Below are 18,423 nucleotides of genomic sequence, written 5' to 3'. Positions count from 1 at the left end.
CAAGCGAAGCTGGCTAAAATTGGCTATATGTACGGTAGCTAGCGATTCGTGAACAAATCGGTTCTTTTGATATGGTTCTTTTCAGTAAAACCGACTCGCCTGTTTTGTTTTTTAATAGTTGAATCGGACGCTCGGTTAATTGAAACAGACAGCTTTAGAAAATCATTTTTATAAATTGTTAAAATACATTATTTAGCTGCCTAAGCTAGAGTATTGAAGATCAAGGTATTCTGTCTATCTATTTTACAATTATAAAGTTTTGTATTTGTATTTGAAAAGTTAAATCGGATATTCAAGAGAATCGGTTCCAGAAACGAAACAATCTTCTCGCCATTATCGGCTAGTTCGGCGTTAAAATAAATTAAGCTTCTGAAAACAAACAAACAAACACAAAAATAATAATAATAAAACAACAAAAATAAACACTATAAATAAACAATGAAAGCAACCAGCTACCCAGCCGCCCAAAGCTGAATGAATCGGTTCTTTGGATCTGTCTCTTTTCGTTAAACCGACTCGCCTGATTTGTATTTGAATCATTGAATCGGACGTCTGGTTCATTGAAACGGATTCCAGAGGGATTCAATTTCTCCCATTTTTTTGGCGAGTTCAGTATTAAAATAAATTAGTTATGTGAAAAATAATAATGACAAACAAAATGAAAACAAAAATGATCATTAAAACATTAACCCGATTGTTTAATCAAGTTAACGTAGCTGGCTTTCTGTTGACGTCACACAAGCTCTAAACCAATCGACGAAGCGCTCTCAGGCTTCTCCTTCGTCACGTGATCGCTCAGACACTCCACAGACCCCCTTTGCCCAGTTCGCTTTTGTGTGTAGGAACATTAATAGTACGCATTGGGGGCATTTTAGATTTTAAAAAACAATAATTTAGCGCCACACGCAAAGACTGAAAGAGTGTGGCTCCGGGGAAACACGCCAGTGATTTAATTAAAATTGAATAACCTTGCTAAAAGCGCGTTAGCAGGATAGAGTTAACCAGATATGTGAAGCACGTCTTTTTCTGCGGGATAACTCGAGTTTGGATGAGAAAGCATCTGAGGTAACTGACTTTTCTGCTCCTTTGACCTCGAAAACTCGTCATTTTAGCGATTTTTGTACGAATATTTTGTTTTAAAATAAAATAAAAAAACACGAAACATGGCGGTCATGTTCAGCAAAAGTAGACTATTGAGAACATTAGTAAGAAAATCACGTTTTTACTCTGAAAAAGAAAAGAAGAAGCGACAAACAGAAACGGAACCGAACCAGATTTAGCCAGATTTTTTAATCCCGTTAACGCGGTGGATTTGCTTCAGCGGCGCTAAACCAATCAGCGCAGCGAGTTTCAGTCACGTGACCTCTCCGGCTTCTCCTTGTACCGTTTACCCGAATTCGCTCTGAGGTAAATTCATAACACACAGCCCGCGCGCTCCTCTAAACGGGCTTTTAGATACGTGTCTATTTTAATAGGCCGTTTTATGACATAAAAATATATTCACTTACGAGAACGTCGCTAATAACGCGTAACTTATCCCTAAAATGCCGACATGTGTCCGGTTAACCAGATAGGTGAACCCCGTCGTTGTTGTTTAGAGCCATGGCTCCCAACCCTGGTCCTGGAGGACCCCTCGCCCTACATATGGCAGTGTTTACCCTGCTTCTCCTTCAGCTCAGGAAGGGCTTAGTGTTGGGAGCAGTGTGGAAGGTCCAACCAGGACCAAGGTTGGGAACCACTGGCTTAGAGCAGAGTGGAGAAGACCCACAGGTGTTCATTCACAGGTGACATTCAGGTCACCGGCCTTCCTCAAGGGTCCAGCAGCTACCAGCAGCTTAGTAGACCTAGGTATCGAACCCATTATCTTGTTAATAGACCTAGGTATGAAACCCATTATCTTGTTAGTAGACCTAGGTAACGAACCCACCACCCAGTTAGTAGACCTAGGCATTGAACCCACCACCCTGTTAGTAGACCTAGGTATCGAACCCATTATCTTGTTAATAGACCTAGGTATGAAACCCATTATCTTGTTAATAGACCTAGGTATGAAACCCATTATCTTGTTAGTAGACCTAGGCATTGAACCCACCACCCAGTTAGTAGACCTAGGTATCGAACCCATTATCTTGTTAGTAGACCTAGGCATTGAACCCACAACCTTGTTAGTAGACCTAGGTAACGAACCCACCACCCAGTTAGTAGACCTAGGTATCAAACCCATTATCTTGTTAGTAGACCTAGGCATTGAACCCACAACCTTGTTAGTAGACCTAGGTAACGAACCCACCACCCAGTTAGTAGACCTAGGTAACGAACCCACCACCCAGTTAGTAGACCTAGGTATCAAACCCATTATCTTGTTAGTAGACCTAGGCATTGAACCTACAACCTTGTTAGTAGACCTAGGTAACAAACCCACCACCCAGTTAGTAGACCTAGGCATTGAACCCACAACCTTGTTAGTAGACCTAGGTTTTGAACCTACAACCTTGTTAGTAGATCTAGGCATTGAACCCACAACCTTGTTAGTATGCCTAGGTATCGAACCCACCACCCTGTTAGTAGACCTAGGTATTGAACCGACAACCTTGTTAGCAGATGTAGGTATTGAACCCACAACCTTGTTAGTAGATGTAGGTATTGAACCGACAACCTTGTTAGCAGATGTAGGTATTGAACCCACAACCTTGTTAGTAGATGTAGGTATTGAACCGACAACCTTGTTAGCAGATGTAGGTATTGAACCCACAACCTTGTTAGTAGATGTAGGTATTGAACCCACAACCCTGTTAGTGGACCTAGGTATCGAACCCAAAACCTTGTTAGTAGACCTAGGTATTGAACAAACAACATTGTTGATAGACATAGGTATCGAACCCACCACCCTGTTATCAGTAACCCAGCACTCTACCTTCTGAGGCACCACTGCCCCAATTAATACCTGTCTGAAATAAACTGGTTCAATTCTTTCTTTCTGTTTTTTTTTTTTTCCTCCTAAAAGTGCAGACGGAGGTGGAAGTGAAGCGATGAGAAACCTCAGAGATGGCGAGAGAAAGAGCAGCTTTCTTTAGCCAGTTTGAGCAGGAGATCATCCTGAAGACCTTCGAGGAGTACAAGGCCATTATAACGGCTAAATGCAACACAGCAGCAGCTGCCAAGTCCAGAGTGGAAGCATGGCAGAAGATAGCAGAGAGGTTAAACGCGTAAGTTCAGCATGGGCTCCAGTGTGGGGCTGTGGATGAAATAACAGTTGTGCATACGCTACATGTTGCCTAGCGTCATAAAATCGTATCAAATCTTTAAAAAACAATGAATACAGAGATTTCCTGCCCTTCTGATGAATAAAGCAGAACAGTAAACCCAGTTCAACAGGACAAAGTGTTGCTCTTTATGACGCCTGTTGCTGTGGTCTGTATTCATAACTCTCAGAGACACACATTGCAGAAGAATTGTATTTTGATGTACCCGTTGCCCGTACTTGATGGCAATGGTCAAAAGCCGTTACGCACCAAAAGCCCTTCTAAGTTCAAGTACGGGTGTCCGAACAGCAGAGTCCAACGCTCACTGTCTTCAAACCCAGACTGGAGACCCTCCTCTTCTGAGAGTATTAGGGCGAATAGCAGAGTGGTCACCTTATTGACTTGTGTTTAGTAGAGTCTATGATTAGAGGAGCTTTGAATTATTTGAATTATTAGTCTATGCAAACTAGGTTTTTCTTGGGTAAATAGCAAAGCACTTTTGTAAGTCGCTCTGGATAAGAGCGTCTGCTAAATGCCGTAAATGTAAATGTATTTTGTACAGGATTGATATGATGCGTCAGGAATCTGTTGCTTACAGCTTTTTTGTTGCCTTTAAAATTTCAAAGTCATTAAAACATTTTTTTGGTGCATGCAGTGAATGGATAATCCACCAGGGGGCAGAAAACATTTCTATTATTTATGTTATTTAATATTTTAAAATGATAATAATAATGTAATAATGAGATCTCAAAAACTAGGATAAATGGGTTACAGCTGGCTTTAAAGTGTTGAATCCTGAGCTCTCGACTCTGTCAGAGGGTATCGGAGAAAGCTTGGGCCTGATTGATTGGTTCCCCTGCTGCAGTGATGGTACTTGTCATTGTGTAGAGCAGCATCGTCTCGATTTCAGCTGTGCTTCAACTGCTTTCATGTGTTTTTACTGCTCTGTTTTTTTTTTTTTTAGCTCCAACCCCAATAACGTGAAAAGGACCTGGCAGCAGGTCAAAGTCAAGTACAAGAACATCGTGCAATGTGGTAAGTGTTTCCATTCTCTTCCTCGGCTTGCTGCGTGCGACAGTCGATGTGAAACGTGTGCTCTGATTTTTCTTTTTTTTAGCAAACAGAAAGAGAGCGCAGAAGCAGATGCTCGGAGGGGGGCTGTCCGCGTCCGGCTTCACCCCCGCCGAGGAGCTGGCACTTTGGCAGATCAGGGGGAGGCCCATGATGGACGGCATCGCTTGGGCTGGATCGTCGGAGCAGGCGGGCTCTTGTGTTAGGAGCCCCAGCTCCACAGGTAGTTCACAGGATATCACTTGTTAATACTCATAGCAGAAACAGGTTTTAGAGCCGATATTGAGAACGGCTGCAGATGCATTTCGGTTACATGGTCAGCGTCCAGATCAAGCTCAATCTTTCTGGGTGTTTTTTTAAGGATCATTTTTACAATTATTTAAAAATCAAAATGATGCATCATTGTTGATTATATTAATAATTGAGTAATTTGCCCAACTTTTGATGATAAATGGAGAAATCAAGCATTTCCTGTTATCACTTCTTCCTATGTCCACTCGGAGACCTGCAGCAGAACTGAAAATATACATTATTGGCATCTACAAGTATAAGCAAGTTCAGTGCTTCTCATGTGAGCTTTAATACTATCATTAGGAGAATCTACAGAAATCTTAAATGCTATTTTTAGCTGAAATTGTTATGGCTGTATATTATTATATTGCAATGTTTACAGCACAAGTTCCTGAGTACTACCGCTGTAGTAATAAAAAAAAGTTATAACTATAAAAGTTACATATTTTTTCCTATTCATATCCAGCAGTGTTTCTCAAAATCACTCTGTCCTCAAGGGAACTTCAGGATATGTCACTCATGTAAGCATGCCAGCCCTGCATCAAAACTTAGCTTGTATGTTAGATTTCTCGAGAAGCAAGCATAACAGCCAAAATAGACCTAAATGCAGCACAGAGATGATCCTAAAAATATTCTGATTAATGTTGTGCATCATGAAAATTTCATGATATTTAAATACATTTTAAATATAGTGATACAATATTTTTGCTGTATCGCCGGCCATTAGTACAGCTGCTATTGGAAGTTTTGTCTACATTTCACCTCCTGTTGTTCTGTAATTCTGACTTAATCTTGGAACTTGTTGTGTTGTTTTGCAGAGGCAGAAAGTTCGGGACCTCTTTTACAACCAGTACCGACCGTTATCGACAGCGCAGAAGAAGCTATTGATGTGAGGCAGCGTCGCTCATTCTCTTTTAATGTTAAAGCTCAGTGTTCATGTAAAGACTGCTCCTCTTACCCAGTGGTGTTCTCTTTCCTCCCAGCACTCCGATTCAGACCACGACGAGAAGAACATAGTAGTGTGTTCTCATTCTGACCAGGTAAAACAGTTTCTAACATCCATGTAGTGTGGACGGTATACCGGTTCATTTGGTTTACCCCTGAAAATACCATGATACACATTTTTCTTCATGCCGTCAAGCACTGCTTTGACCTCAGCTTAAACTGTACCAAATCCATGTGCGCCCTCAGGGGAATGACGCGTACGCTGGCCCTGAGGAACCTGGTCCTTCTGGCCCATTCCGACGCACCAATGAGGAGGTATCGCCTTCATACCTGCATTTACTTACTGTTGTGCCAAACTGACCTCCACACTATGCTAACGTGAGTGATCTTGCTGTTGCCTTTCCAGAGCGATGAGGATGTGACCTCCCTGTACAAACGCTACCTCAGACAGGAGATCGCATACCGACAGCTGAAGATGAAGAAGTTGGAGAAGGAGATCCAGTTGCTCGATAAACAGCTGGATGTGAGTTAGACCCTGTCAGGTAGTCAGTGTTGTCTCTGAGCTCGTTGCTAGAGAGGCCAGTTTCAGAATTTCACCTAAAGAAGAAGCTATGCAGGTGCCATATCGTGTCCCGAAGTGAAGTAGATTTAAACGAGGCCTCTTGGGGTCTCTGGAGGTATTTTTGCTCTGACCACCAACACTGTATTCTCCAGGTTCGTAAGCCTGTGTCCTCTAATGCGAGTGGATGTCATTGCCGTTAATGGATGCTGTAAGTCCATCTCTCCAGCCGGGGTGAACAAAAAAGTCCCAAATGAAATGATTGTTTAATTAACTTTTGTTTTAATTTGGACTAAAATTTGGACTAGAAAAAAAAAGTTCTGAAGACCGTTTTAGAGATTCTGGACTATTATGTATGTGATTCATCAGTTCTAGCCTGGTGACTGTTGTGTGTGTACTGTATTCTCTATTATATAGACTTTGTTCACAATGTGTAAATAATGTTAAATATTTTTTTTAAGAATTACAACAACAATCCAATAACTGTGTGCGAGAAACTCCAAGAGCATAACACACTAAAATAATTATGGATGGTCATGACCTGTGAATTCTTTGTTCATGAACAATAAATGACTGATGATTCATATAAAGTGATTTACGAAATCGTTGACCTGTGGTCTATTTCAGACCATCCTTACAGGCTTGAAAGGTACATTTTTCAAGGGTCTGGTTCTTGCAGCCGGTTATTTACAGATATGTGCAAAAGTTTTGGCACCTTTGTTTGAGTTAAATGTTATCAGGAGATCACAGGTTTGGGCCCTGGGGATGCCACGGCCATATGTCAGTGACCGGGAGTGCCAAAGACCATAACTGACCTCTATCTTTCTTTCTGGGTGGGTGCTGCTAGTTAGCGTGGGCTAGATAGTTAGTCTGTCAGCTGGTGGAACCGAATTAGCAGTCAGCGTTTTCCTCCAACTGCGTTAAGCTGCAGCCACCCTCTCTTGTGGCGTAGTGTGAGAAGTCCTACAGCTTACACAGCTGTAAACGACATAAGCGAATAAACAGTAATGCGCAGATGTTTTTGGTGGAGGATGAACTTCTTACACTTCAAACATCAGCACATAATTTGAGCCGGGGTGCTAAAACTTTTGCATGTGACTGTATATGGGTAAGTAAAGTAAGGTCTGTAAGCAGAAGATTTATACAGGTAAATATGATTTTTTTTAAATTAAGAGATAATTGATGATTTCTAAAAGCGAGATTTCTCAGTTAGCCAGATAACTTAAGCCTGGAGTGGGACGATCCGATGGAACAATCCTCAGCTTTAGGGTTTAGGTTATCTGGCTTAAAGGCGATGGTCAAAAGCCGATCTGCACCAAGAGCCCTTCGAGCTTCAAGTACAGCTCTGCTCGACCCGCCATCCCTTAATGTAGAGTCACAGTTCTACACTGGGCCTACAGTCTAACTGCCTAAGAAAGATTTTTAGCCATAATAATTGTGTTAATAAATAAATATATAAAAATACTATATATATATGTATATATATATATTATAATGTAGTACTGAAGTACACTTACTTTGCCCTGATATTCTTGAAAAAAATGCTAATCTTGCTAATCATGTATATCCATGTTGCTTTTAGGCAGCAAACAAATATTTGATCAGCATTTTGTAACACAAAAATATTTTAATGCTGAATATGATATTAATATGATGAACGTCACCCACTACCAGACTTTTAATTGGATGATGAGAGGCGAGAGATATGGTGACCTAGTAAACACGCTGTACTGGCTTAAAGCAGACTTCCAGAAGCAGCCAGTTGTTGTAGAGCATGTCCGCGTCATTGCTGCATTACTGATTAAACAGCTGATCACCGATTATAAACTTTTTTTGTTTGTTTGTTTGTTTTTTCCGTGAGCGCAAACTCCCAGGGTCTGTGTTCTGTTCCCGTCCTGAGGGAAACTGGGAGAGTTTCCACATTGAATCAGTCTTTCTTGACTAATGTCGTTACTGCGCCGCAGTTGGAGGCCTTTTATTAACCACACCGTTATGCAAGACCTGGGGGTCAGAGCAGAAGGCAAGATTTAGTAGATTAGCTTGAACAGCCTGAACTCAAACACCGATTAGATGAACAAGTAGATTGTAGAGGTACGCTGCCTAGCATACCTCTAATTCACCCTTATTACCACCATACTACAGGTGTATTAGTGACTACGTCTTAGTAACACCATGGGAATAAAGCCAAAGACCACTTTGTGCTGAATCCCCTTGCTCTGAGGTCAGCTCTCCAACATTTTAGGTTTTTAAAGTGGCCCAGAGGCCCAAAGTGTTATCACCACCAAAAGGGGCCACAAGGGGGCGCCCATTGTCTACGTTCCGTGTCACTGTGCTAGAGTTGTGACTCCAAAAAGCAGAAGCAATTTTCCATTTACTGTAAGGCCCAGTTACAGGTGCTACTGTGAGCCCATCATAACTGTCTTAGTGTGAATAACTATTAAAATACTGTAATTATGGCCGAACAAACTCTGGTTACAAGATTATTCTTCTCCTGTTGAATCCACATGCAAATTGTATGTGATATGATACTAATAAATATTTATAATCAATCTATTTTCACATTTCTGTTTATTTTATGTTCATGTTTGTGGTTATTTAATAATAATTATTATTATTATTTAGTTTTTTATTATAATGCATTATTTGTGTATTATTATTATTATTCACCTGCATTTTCTTATTATTTTTTGTATTATTTATCTGCCTTTTAGTATCATTATGAAGTGTATTTTTAAAAACTTATTATTATTATTATACAGAGGCATGCATACATTTTCTCACTCCTGCTTAAAATATCTTTTACTGTGAAGAGCCCAATAAACCAGCAGATGACTCGATTAAACATCTCTTTAATAGTCAAAACAATATTTTAAGCAATTTAATTAATTAATTAATTTTCATTTATTTACAGTTGGCTGAAGCAAGTTAGTAACACCCCCTTTTGTTGCAAATATCAGTCTTTCAGTTCCTGTTTGGGGGATTTTCTCTCATTCGTCCTGCAAAAGGCTCGTAGTTCTGTGAGGTTCTTCAACAAAATTTGATATTTAGGTCGGGGGGCTGTGAGCGGCCATGGCAGAACCTTCAGCTTGGGGCTGTCCACTGAGGATTTTGAGGTGTTTAGGATCCTGCTGTAGAAGCTCATCCTCTTCTCATTTATTCATTCATTTATTTATTTATATAAATATATAGGGCTGCACAATATATAATTTTTAGCATTTAGCAAGGAAAATATAGGCATTTCCCATTTTCCATGATGTATTATTATTACAAAATAAGTGTTATTTATTTTACTCCAGTATTGGATACACTGAGGGCGTTATTAACATCTTAGATTTTAGACTTTGGTGAAACATTCTGTAGTTTTTAATATCGCAATTTATATTGCAATAATATATATATATACAGAGCCACTGGCTGCAACGCAAACCTGAAACATTCTTCTTTTCATTGAATTCTGGACCTTTTTTTCCAAACATTGCTTTTCTCATCGCAGCCAAAAACATCCATCAGTTCACAGGACTTATTTCCATTCCAAAACCCATCAGGCTTGTTTAGATGTTTCTTTAAAAACATTTACTGCTGAATTTTGAATGCAGTGGTGACTCTACAGCGAAGTTCATGTTTGTAAATATTAGTGCAGTAGAAGTAGAAGATCCTTGAGAAGCTTTTGGAGGTTCTTCAGTTTGAAACTGTGGAAGAACCTCCATAAAGGTTCCTCGAAGGTTCCTTAAAGCACCTTCAGAGGTTGCTCCACAGTTTCTAGCTGAAGAACCTCCTGTTATTAACAGTTTGGCACCACTCCAGAGTCTGCAAAATCTTCCGGAAGGGTTTTTGCAGTAAAACGGGGGGATTTGATTTGCAATACCATGAGCAGTTTTCTCTGAGAGACCTCAGCTTGACCTCCACCGTTCTGTCAGCTGCCCTTTCTTAACTACGTTACGAACTGATAAAGAAGCTCTCTGAAAACTCTTGCTAACTCCTCATAGCTTTGAGGTCATCAGCTATGCTAATGTTCCGAGAGCTCAGCAGCTGCTTAGAGGAGCTCATGGCTGCTGATTGTTGGGACGAGGTTTGAGGATTCGTTTTTTTTACAAAGCTTTAAAATTTGCAGCTTCTGGACTTTCCTGATGATGGTTGTGACAAGCTAATTAAGTTCTGGGAGCTCAGATCTCTTGGGGTGCCCAGACGCTTGCATGGATCCCCTTTTTCTCCCCAATTAAATAAAAAAGAAAATTACTCATTTAGTTTAAAGTGTGGAAAAAACTCACTTTGCGATTCACAGGTATTTTGAGCAGGGGTGCCCAAACTTTTGCATGCCACTGTATATTTTGGAAAGTAGCCCAGTGCTAATGTGCGGCTGTGGCCATTGTTTACAGTACCTGTGCGGGTCACAGAGAGATAAGGGAACAGATGAACTGATTAAGACGATGGGAAAAGGTGAATGCGAAACCTGACGTCGTTTAACAGGTAAGCTACTGTCTGCAATACACGTAGGCCACCAGCTGCCCCCCCTTCTCCCCAGCTACCACCAACACACACAAATAGACCCACAGATCTTTCCTTTGTCACCTTATCACTCACTCTCAACCACCTGCAGCTATGAATCAAGAGCCACACAAGTAGCCAGACTAGCGCTAACATGGAGATCTGCACGGGGACTAAGCCCAGACCTGTAAACGTGACGTGGTTCTGCTAACTGGTACTGCTGGAACCTGGGAAACATCTGACCACACACATCAACCGTGCCATGTGTTAATGCACTAATCCAGCAGGCACTTAGATCAACCCAGGGCGTCAACCCAAATAAACATAGTCAGTGGTCAGTGAGAGTGTCTACCTGTAAAACTATATAACTTCAGAACAAACCCAAATAATCATAAAGTCAGTGGTCAGTGAGAGTGTCTACCTGTAATTAACTCTATATAACATTAGAATAAACCCAAATAAACATAAAGTCAGCGGTCAGTGAGAGTGTCTACCTGTAATTAACTCTATATAACATTAGAATAAACCCAAATAAACATAAAGTCAGTGGTCAGTGAGAGTGTCTACCTGTAATTAACTCTATATAACATTAGAATAAACCCAAATAAACATAAAGTCAGTGGTCAGTGAGAGTGTCCACCTGTAACTAACTATATTAATAAGAGAAAATATTGAAGGGTGTTTGAAGTCTACTGCTCAGAGAAATGGCTTCGCATGTCATTATCTTTGGTGTCTGTGATTTTTGCTCTGTAAATCATATACATACCAAACGTGTATGATTGTCACATCTAGACAAAGTATACAGACAAACATAGCATTGTGTGTGTGTTTGTGTGTGCTCGTTTCCTGACTGCTTTCCTGTTAACACCTTTGGTAACGTCATGCATACCAATATCCTTGCACAGGATTCCAGTGACTGCGCCGTCCGGACTTGCAGAAACACTAAGCATGAATTTGGAAAATGAAACGAAGGCTGGGTTTCCTGTTCCTCGGAAACAACGTCGCTTCAATTACGTTGATTCTTCAGAAAATGATTCCCCTCAATTAAGTTTCATTCAGTGGGATTAGAAAGATTCATGCAACCCCCAAAATGCTATGCTAGGGAACATGCCAGCAGGGTAACATTAGGTAGGTACTGGCAGCTGGCTTGGTGCTTATGGTGGGGTAGCGATGTTGTACGACGCTGGGGATGGGGTCAGTTTTGACAATGGCAAGTTCATCATGGAATTTAAAAGCTGTGGTCCTCATTCAGTCTACCCTGTGAGATGTTTGAATACGACTGGTTTTGATGTCTAGGAAGTGTGTTGGATCTGAACTCTCCAGGGTGGTAGATCTCCAAAACCTTCATGTGGCTAGTATCTGGACCGTATGCGTCTCCAGTCAGTCAGACTGAACTCCAGCTGGCTTATGGTGCTTATGCTGTGGGAGCGATGCTGGACGAGCTCAGGGGCCGGCATGCGCACACCTGTGGGTAGCGATGTTGCATAAGGCCTTGGACTGCCATGCAAATGCTGCGAGTAGCGATGTTGGACGAGGTCGGGGACTGGCATGCTGACTCTCGCTAGTTTTTACGCCGTTGTGTTTTTGTTTACTGTTGAATGAGATTTTAACTTTCAGTGAGTTTTTTTTTTCCAGATAAAATAAATAAATACCTTCATAGTGAAGATTGTTCTTACAGGAACTTCAAGAAAACCACAAATCATGCCTCAGTAATAATTAGGATTTTCTTAAAGAATATTTGAGAGAATTGCTTTTTAAGAACGTCCTCATGAGCTTTTGTGAATCTGGCCCCAGGTTCGTCAGGGCTACTCCACAGGCTGTGCTGAAGCTGAGGAGATGAGTGTGTGGAAAACGGTAGTCTGCAGAGTCGTTGCTTGTGTGATTTTTATCTGCAGACGCTGCAAAATGTCCTCCAAAACAACAGACCAAGGATGTTAGCAATATGATTCCATAATACCATTTCTGAGTAACTTCTCTTTGAAGGGAAAAGACGTCATCACAGCGCGGAGAAGTTGTTATTGGTTGTTTACTGTAAGCTGAGAAGGGAGCGGGCCCTTGTTTCTGCATCAACCTTTCCAGCTGCGGCATCTGAGAACTGAGCCAGATCTGAGCTAGAAGTGTGGAAGTCATAAACTACAAAGCTAAGCGAAGACAGGCCACTCATGATTTACATTAGTACGTTTAGAAACGCTGTGTCCTTCTGCAGCCTGAAGTTGCTCTGTGGAGTCTTTGTGGAGGCTGATATGCTACAGGACAAAGGCATGGAAGCAAACAGTGAGGTGTCCTCAGTCCCCAGTCCTGATCCTGCTGATCTACCACCCTGCAGGGTTTAGCTGTAGCCCAAGTCTAATGTACCTGTTCCAGGCAATGGATATTAGACCCCAGATAGCAGGGCATATATAGGTTTTGGCAATGGCAAGTGCATGAAAATTGAAAGCTCTATGGACCACACGTGGCCCTCGTTCAGTCTACCCTGTGACATGTGTGAATAGCATTACTACTTTGGACCAAAACGGACCCAACTGCAGTCAGCCGTAGCTATGTTTCGGCACCGAGATCGGGCCGGAATCATCACCGTCACTCCTCAGAGTTATCTCGGACACGACTGCTTTGCTTTCTAGTGTGTTGGATCTGAACTCTCCAGGCTGGTAGATCTCAAAGACCCTGTGTACACTTATCTGGATGGTATCATAAAATTTGAGCCACATGCACTTACACTGGTTAGTCAGACTACAGTCCGAGTTCAGACTGCAGTGTGGGACGGAATATGCAAATTTGCAGAGCCATTACTGGTGTTTCTGTTGCAGTGGGAGGGGTTTTGGATGCACTTACACTGCTATAATGTGTCTCAGATGTGTCTCAGGCCTCTTTCTGACGTTTTCAGGTTTGAGTGATCGGATTTGGATCTGGTTTAAGTGGAGTCTTGGCTGCGTTTACACTTGCAGCCTTGTCCAGATATAATCTTGATACCTAAGTGGACACATGAAGTGACCAGGTAAACAGGGTCCAATACTAGCTAGGATTGAGCGCTTACTGGAACACACCTGATGGAGTTGATGAAGCTTCAGGTGCTTCTGAATCTGAGAATCGGGTGAATCTAATCAGAGCAGCAATGAGCAGCACTTGTGGCACGTGGGTTGAACGTGGGTTGATTTGTGATCAGATTGGATCAGATTTCAAGGTTTACGTTATAGATGATGATGATGATGATGATGACATGACTGTGTTCTTCAAGAAATCCTGCAGTGAAGGTCTACATTTGTGGCTTGGCCAAGGCCTTGTTACCTTTGACACATGGGAGACTGAAAAACACATTAATAATATGACTCAGTGTACTGTCACGTCCAGACTGGACTGGATTGGCCAGGCTGAATTATATTCCGAGAGTGAAGTGAAATCAACATCAGGTCAACTGACGTATCTTCACAGCATGCTTGGCCTGTTCCTGAGACAAATCACCCTGGTTTTATGTTTCTTCTTTTTTTCTTGAAGCCGCAGTGCGTAACTCAGGACTGTTGGCAGAAGTAAACCATGAGTCGGGGAATCCAAAAATCACCAGGGGGGCAGTCTATCCGCATGAAAAGCAGCAAGAAAGCCAAGGAAACCTACGAATACTATCAGAGCAAAGCCTTGCATACAGGCAAGAACAGGCAACAGTGCAAAGCTATGCCAAGAGGTTAAAAGGCAAGACTGACAACAATCTTCTGGCACCAGTTTTGGTGATAGTGCTAGTGGTTTCTCAGCAGTGGTCACACCGGTTTGCGGGTGGATTTCACCTAGAGAATCCCAAAGAACAGTTGTCCGGAAAAAAGCTAACTAATTCATCAACTGGAACTGAATTAAATGAGCGATGTTGATTTGGGGCGGGATGGCAGGGTTGGTGGGGCATTGCCCTTTGAGTGAAGGACTTGCTGACGCTGGGCCTGAACTGACTTCTGCTAAACCCAAGTGTCCCTCCTTGCCCTTTCAGGAATTAGGCTGTTCTTCTTGTCAGCAACCTCATTGTCTTTTTCCTCTTGAATAAATTCTGTGAACCGTCCATCTGATATGAGTCCTGGCCAGTGTCCCGCGCCAGTGAGGAAGCGATAAAGAAGCCCGGAGCGCAGGAAGCCTTTCTCTGAAAATGCAGCAAGCTGACTTGTTTTGGTAGGATCCTGTTCTGTTTCTTCCCCAAGGGCTCCAGGCCCAGGCTCCTCGCTCCTCGTATTTAGGCTTTCCAGCAAGCCGTTTTTTGTTTTTTTTTTACCCGGACCGCCGGCACTTTGACGTCAGCCGGCCCCAGCACACCTCGACCCTCGCTGCATTTTTCAAAAATAAACTCCCCAGATTTCTTGGCTCCCGCCGGAGCCCTGGTGGAAAAACTTGGCCCTGGTGTCGCTGGATGTTTGGGTAAACAGTCAACTTTGCTTCTTGGGACTCGAATGACCAGGGCAAAGAGAAAAAAAATCAATTCAGCATTTGTATCTACCTTTACTTTTAGGTCTGTCTTACTTGCCCCGCCAATCTGGACCACCAGCTTCGTCCAGTTTGTCCAGAGAGAAGGGGAGTCCAGCTTTTTCACGTTAGGAGTCCTAAAAAAAACAATGAAGCCGAGACCCTGTCACTCAACTGAGCGAATCCATCTGGGTTACAGATCACGCAGAATTCGTAGAACAGGCCATAGATGTACAAGATAGACTCGCCAGTGACCTGAAAACTAGACGCTTTGAAGCTCTTTGTTTTATCTTTCGCTCTAAATACTGACAACAAAACGGTATTTGTTTGGTATTTGCTCACGTTGAGATTCTGTGAAGTCTTGCGACGTCTAAGAAGAAATGGTGCTGAGTACCAAACGCAAATCCCCAGCCAAGTTTACATTTACATAAAAGGGCCCTTTTTTAAGGACCTCGTTAATTAGACATTTAATCTAGTATCAACAACGAAACCTCTCAGAGTTGTCCAAAGGGTTGCCCTATCAAGTGTCTGTAGATGTTTGGCTTTGAAAGCAAACAAACGAAGAGCTTTCTGGAGTTTTTCAAGTGGAATGACCTCATTGTTTGGTTTCAGGCCGGCTTCTACGTCGTCGCCAGCCCAGAAGAAACGTCCCGTCCACTGTCCGGCCGCGGCCATCGACCTGCTCGTGTACTTTACGTACAGTACTGTTTTTTCGGTGTGTTAATGTCACAGTACTGAAAACACCCATTATTATCTGATGCTGAGCTGTGATAGTATTCCGCCATTACCAGCAACCGCTGCCTCAAATCCGGTTAAAGCCAGTCTTGTTGTACACAACACGCTTCACTGGTTCCCTGCCTCTGGGTGGTGGTGGGTGTCACGTCTACCTGATCTGTATCTTTTTGTGATGGCTGGCTATGGGAGAGAGAGAGAGTATATGGGTGGAGCCTGGCTGGGAGATCTGTATAAGTGTGCGTTAAGATCTTAGAGAAAGTGCCATCTCTGCTCAATAAAATGTACACTGTGGGCCGGTGCTTACCTAGAACCCAGATTAGGCCTAAGCCTAGGCCGAAATGTATTGACAAGGGTGCTTCAACTTTGATACCTAGGACTAGGCTTTTTTTTTTTCGTGTGCAGGAGTTTTGCCCAATGGTTGAAAAGGTTGACTTGAATTGTGTTTTTCCAATACATTCATTTGTTGGATGCCCTATGTTTTTTTTGTTCATAGATACACATAGAAATCAAATAATCATGCAGGTATTTCCAAAATGTACATATTTAATTGGTTCTTTGGGAAGTGACACATGTACATTTGATGTTTGAGTTTGATGTTTAGTCAGTTTCTTTGTGTTGTACAAATTCAAATAATTTTAAAACAATAACAACAACAACAATAACAATAACAGTAATGAATAATGATGTTAATTCCACCAGGGAAATCACAGATACACTACAGTGTGCATAGCCATTGCCTTTGCAATGACACAAAACAATAAAAAAAACACCAAAAAAGGAGTTTGTAGTTTCATGAGTAGCTTTTTGTCGTCATTGGAAACATGTTCTGACTAGTCACAGAACAGCCCCGTCACTTTCAGTGAACTTTGTTCATGGCTTCCTGCTTTTTGTCTTTTAAAATAATAAGACAGCAGGAAACAAATTCACAAACATAGCAGTTTTAAACATATTATAAAAATAATAATTAAAAAAAGTTTTCTTATTATTCTTGTAGAATTTCTCACACATTCACACACACACACACACACACACACACACTCTCTCAGGACAAAAACAGCAAACAGTATTTCTCTCGAGTTGCCGCCGTAGGTGAGCTATAGGTGAGCTATAGTTGAGCTGTAGGTGGCCGTACCGATGAGGTGCGAGAGCTCATAGGAACCTGGTACTGAGGGAGAGAAAACCGTCCGCCTTGACGACTTTAAACTCAGTGATTTAAGACTGAGTGTTGTGTAGGTTAGTCACCACATCCTGTGTTAGCGAGTCTGCGTTGACATACGGAGAAACAAAAGCCATTGACGTCAGTGATTGTTACAAAGAGGCTCACTGGTGGCATGACTGGGAAATATTCTGTTATTTTAAAGCATCTGCTCCGGCCCAAGTGAACGAGTTCACTTCTACACATTTAACTGGTTGCCTTGATAAAATCACAAGCCTCTCTGGGTTGTACCCTTTTTTTTTTTTTTTACCATAAAAAAGGCTTTTGTTTCAAGACAGAGAACTGGCTCCTATATTTATAAAAGAAAAAAGAAAATCCAAATCATTCGGGTGCTCAGCCCTGGGACAGCTTTTATCTGCCCCTGTTAAAGTGGTTTCAGTGTCACCATTAAAGTGCTTTCATCGTTGTTGATTCTATTTACAACACATACATTGTACCAGATCTTACAAAATACTAAATACTGTCTCGTGTGAATTAGAAATCTCTGAATCGGGTCAACGTACAGGCTTGTGGATAAACAATGCTATTGCCACAGTTCGTGGAAGACAGATCTCTGAGAAACCTTGGTTGTCCACGGTTGAACAGTTCCTTCATGTTAAATATCTCTGCTTTGTTCTCACAAAAAAAACAAACAAAACAAGCTGGTAGAAAAGTGTCTTTGACGCCGCGGTACAAAAAAAAAGGAAAGTAAATCTATCTGATTTCTGAGTCAGTAGTTCTTAGTCCTTCATAGCATCCCTTGCCAGCACCAAACTCAGAATGGTGTCAGAATGAGGATTTAATTTTGCTTGGCTGTGTTTCCAGAATAACACAGCGGAACGATCCAACCACCCTAAGCGACCGTAGCGGTGGGGAACTGGTCCGACTTTGTAGGCAAGTTCTGCAAACTCCAGCTCCCTTTCCAAAGAAACCCACTACCTTCCGCTTGAGCTCTGAGAAAAGAGCAGAACGCCTCACGTCAGTTTCCTGGACCAGTCAGGCTCCAGAGTAGAAGGAGTTTAGTAGAACTCCTGGTTCCATGGGCTAAACGAATATGGCCGACCACACACCGCCCGCGTGGGCTGCTACGTCTCAGCGGGTGAAGACGAAGGATCTTGACCGACTAGCTCCACGCAAGCTGTCTCTGATGGTCTTTTATGGCAAACACTGCCATGCGGAGATGCGTCCTCCCCCTCGTCACCATCTAGAGTCAATTCAAACTGGAACTTGTCTCCACCGTCGCCCCCAGTCTCGAAGAAGGGAGGAGACGGGCTCTGAGGGATCATGCTGTGGTACCAGTTCCTGTTCTCTTCCAGAGTGTCCAGAATGTCTTGGGCGTCTGGGTGCACCAGGTCAGCCCATGTCTCCCACAGCGGGTGCACGATGTAGTCGATGAATCCCACCTGGACGGACAATGAGAACACGGTCAGTACGTGTGCATGATGACCTCCAGAAAAATAAAAAAA

At 42.3% G+C, this 18,423-nt stretch overlaps 2 protein-coding genes across 5 annotated transcripts in view; one reads left to right on the top strand and one right to left on the bottom strand.

Moving 5' to 3' along the window:
• Positions 1–816: 816 nt before the first annotated feature.
• On the top strand, positions 817–6,973 carry LOC140562629 (uncharacterized). Its single transcript, XM_072688420.1, has 8 exons — positions 817–1,065; positions 3,005–3,206; positions 4,207–4,277; positions 4,360–4,536; positions 5,423–5,493; positions 5,588–5,644; positions 5,796–5,864; positions 5,956–6,973. Exons 2-8 carry the CDS (start codon positions 3,046–3,048, stop codon positions 6,079–6,081), a joined length of 732 nt encoding a protein of 243 aa, XP_072544521.1. The 5' UTR covers positions 817–1,065; positions 3,005–3,045; the 3' UTR covers positions 6,082–6,973.
• Positions 6,974–16,287: 9,314 nt separating this feature from the next.
• pde4bb (phosphodiesterase 4B, cAMP-specific b) overlaps positions 16,288–18,423 on the bottom strand; it is a 47,743-nt gene continuing 45,607 nt past the window's right edge. For all 4 annotated transcript variants that reach the window (XM_072688413.1, XM_072688414.1, XM_072688415.1 and 1 more), the window contains one exon: positions 16,288–18,360. In XM_072688413.1, the coding sequence (XP_072544514.1) occupies positions 18,043–18,360 (318 nt within the window). In that variant the 3' untranslated portion in view covers positions 16,288–18,042. The remainder of the gene's footprint in view (positions 18,361–18,423) is intronic.

This window comes from Salminus brasiliensis, chromosome 9 (genome assembly GCF_030463535.1).
Source record: "Salminus brasiliensis chromosome 9, fSalBra1.hap2, whole genome shotgun sequence".
Taxonomy (NCBI): Eukaryota; Metazoa; Chordata; class Actinopteri; order Characiformes; family Bryconidae; genus Salminus; species Salminus brasiliensis.
The sequence above is the reverse complement of the archived record's forward strand: the minus strand, read 5'-3'. Positions and strand labels throughout refer to the sequence as shown.

What these genes read in the sequence shown, in the direction of transcription:
- LOC140562629 (XM_072688420.1), top strand. Translation starts at nt 3,046, where the DNA reads ATGGCGAGAGAAAGAGCAGCTTTCTTTAGCCAGTTTGAGCAGGAGATC. An exon ending in CAAGAACATCGTGCAATGTG is followed by an intron (nt 4,278 to 4,359) that starts GTAAGTGTTTCC and finishes TCTTTTTTTTAG; the next exon opens with CAAACAGAAAGAGAGCGCAG. An exon ending in TAGGAGCCCCAGCTCCACAG is followed by an intron (nt 4,537 to 5,422) that starts GTAGTTCACAGG and finishes GTTGTTTTGCAG; the next exon opens with AGGCAGAAAGTTCGGGACCT.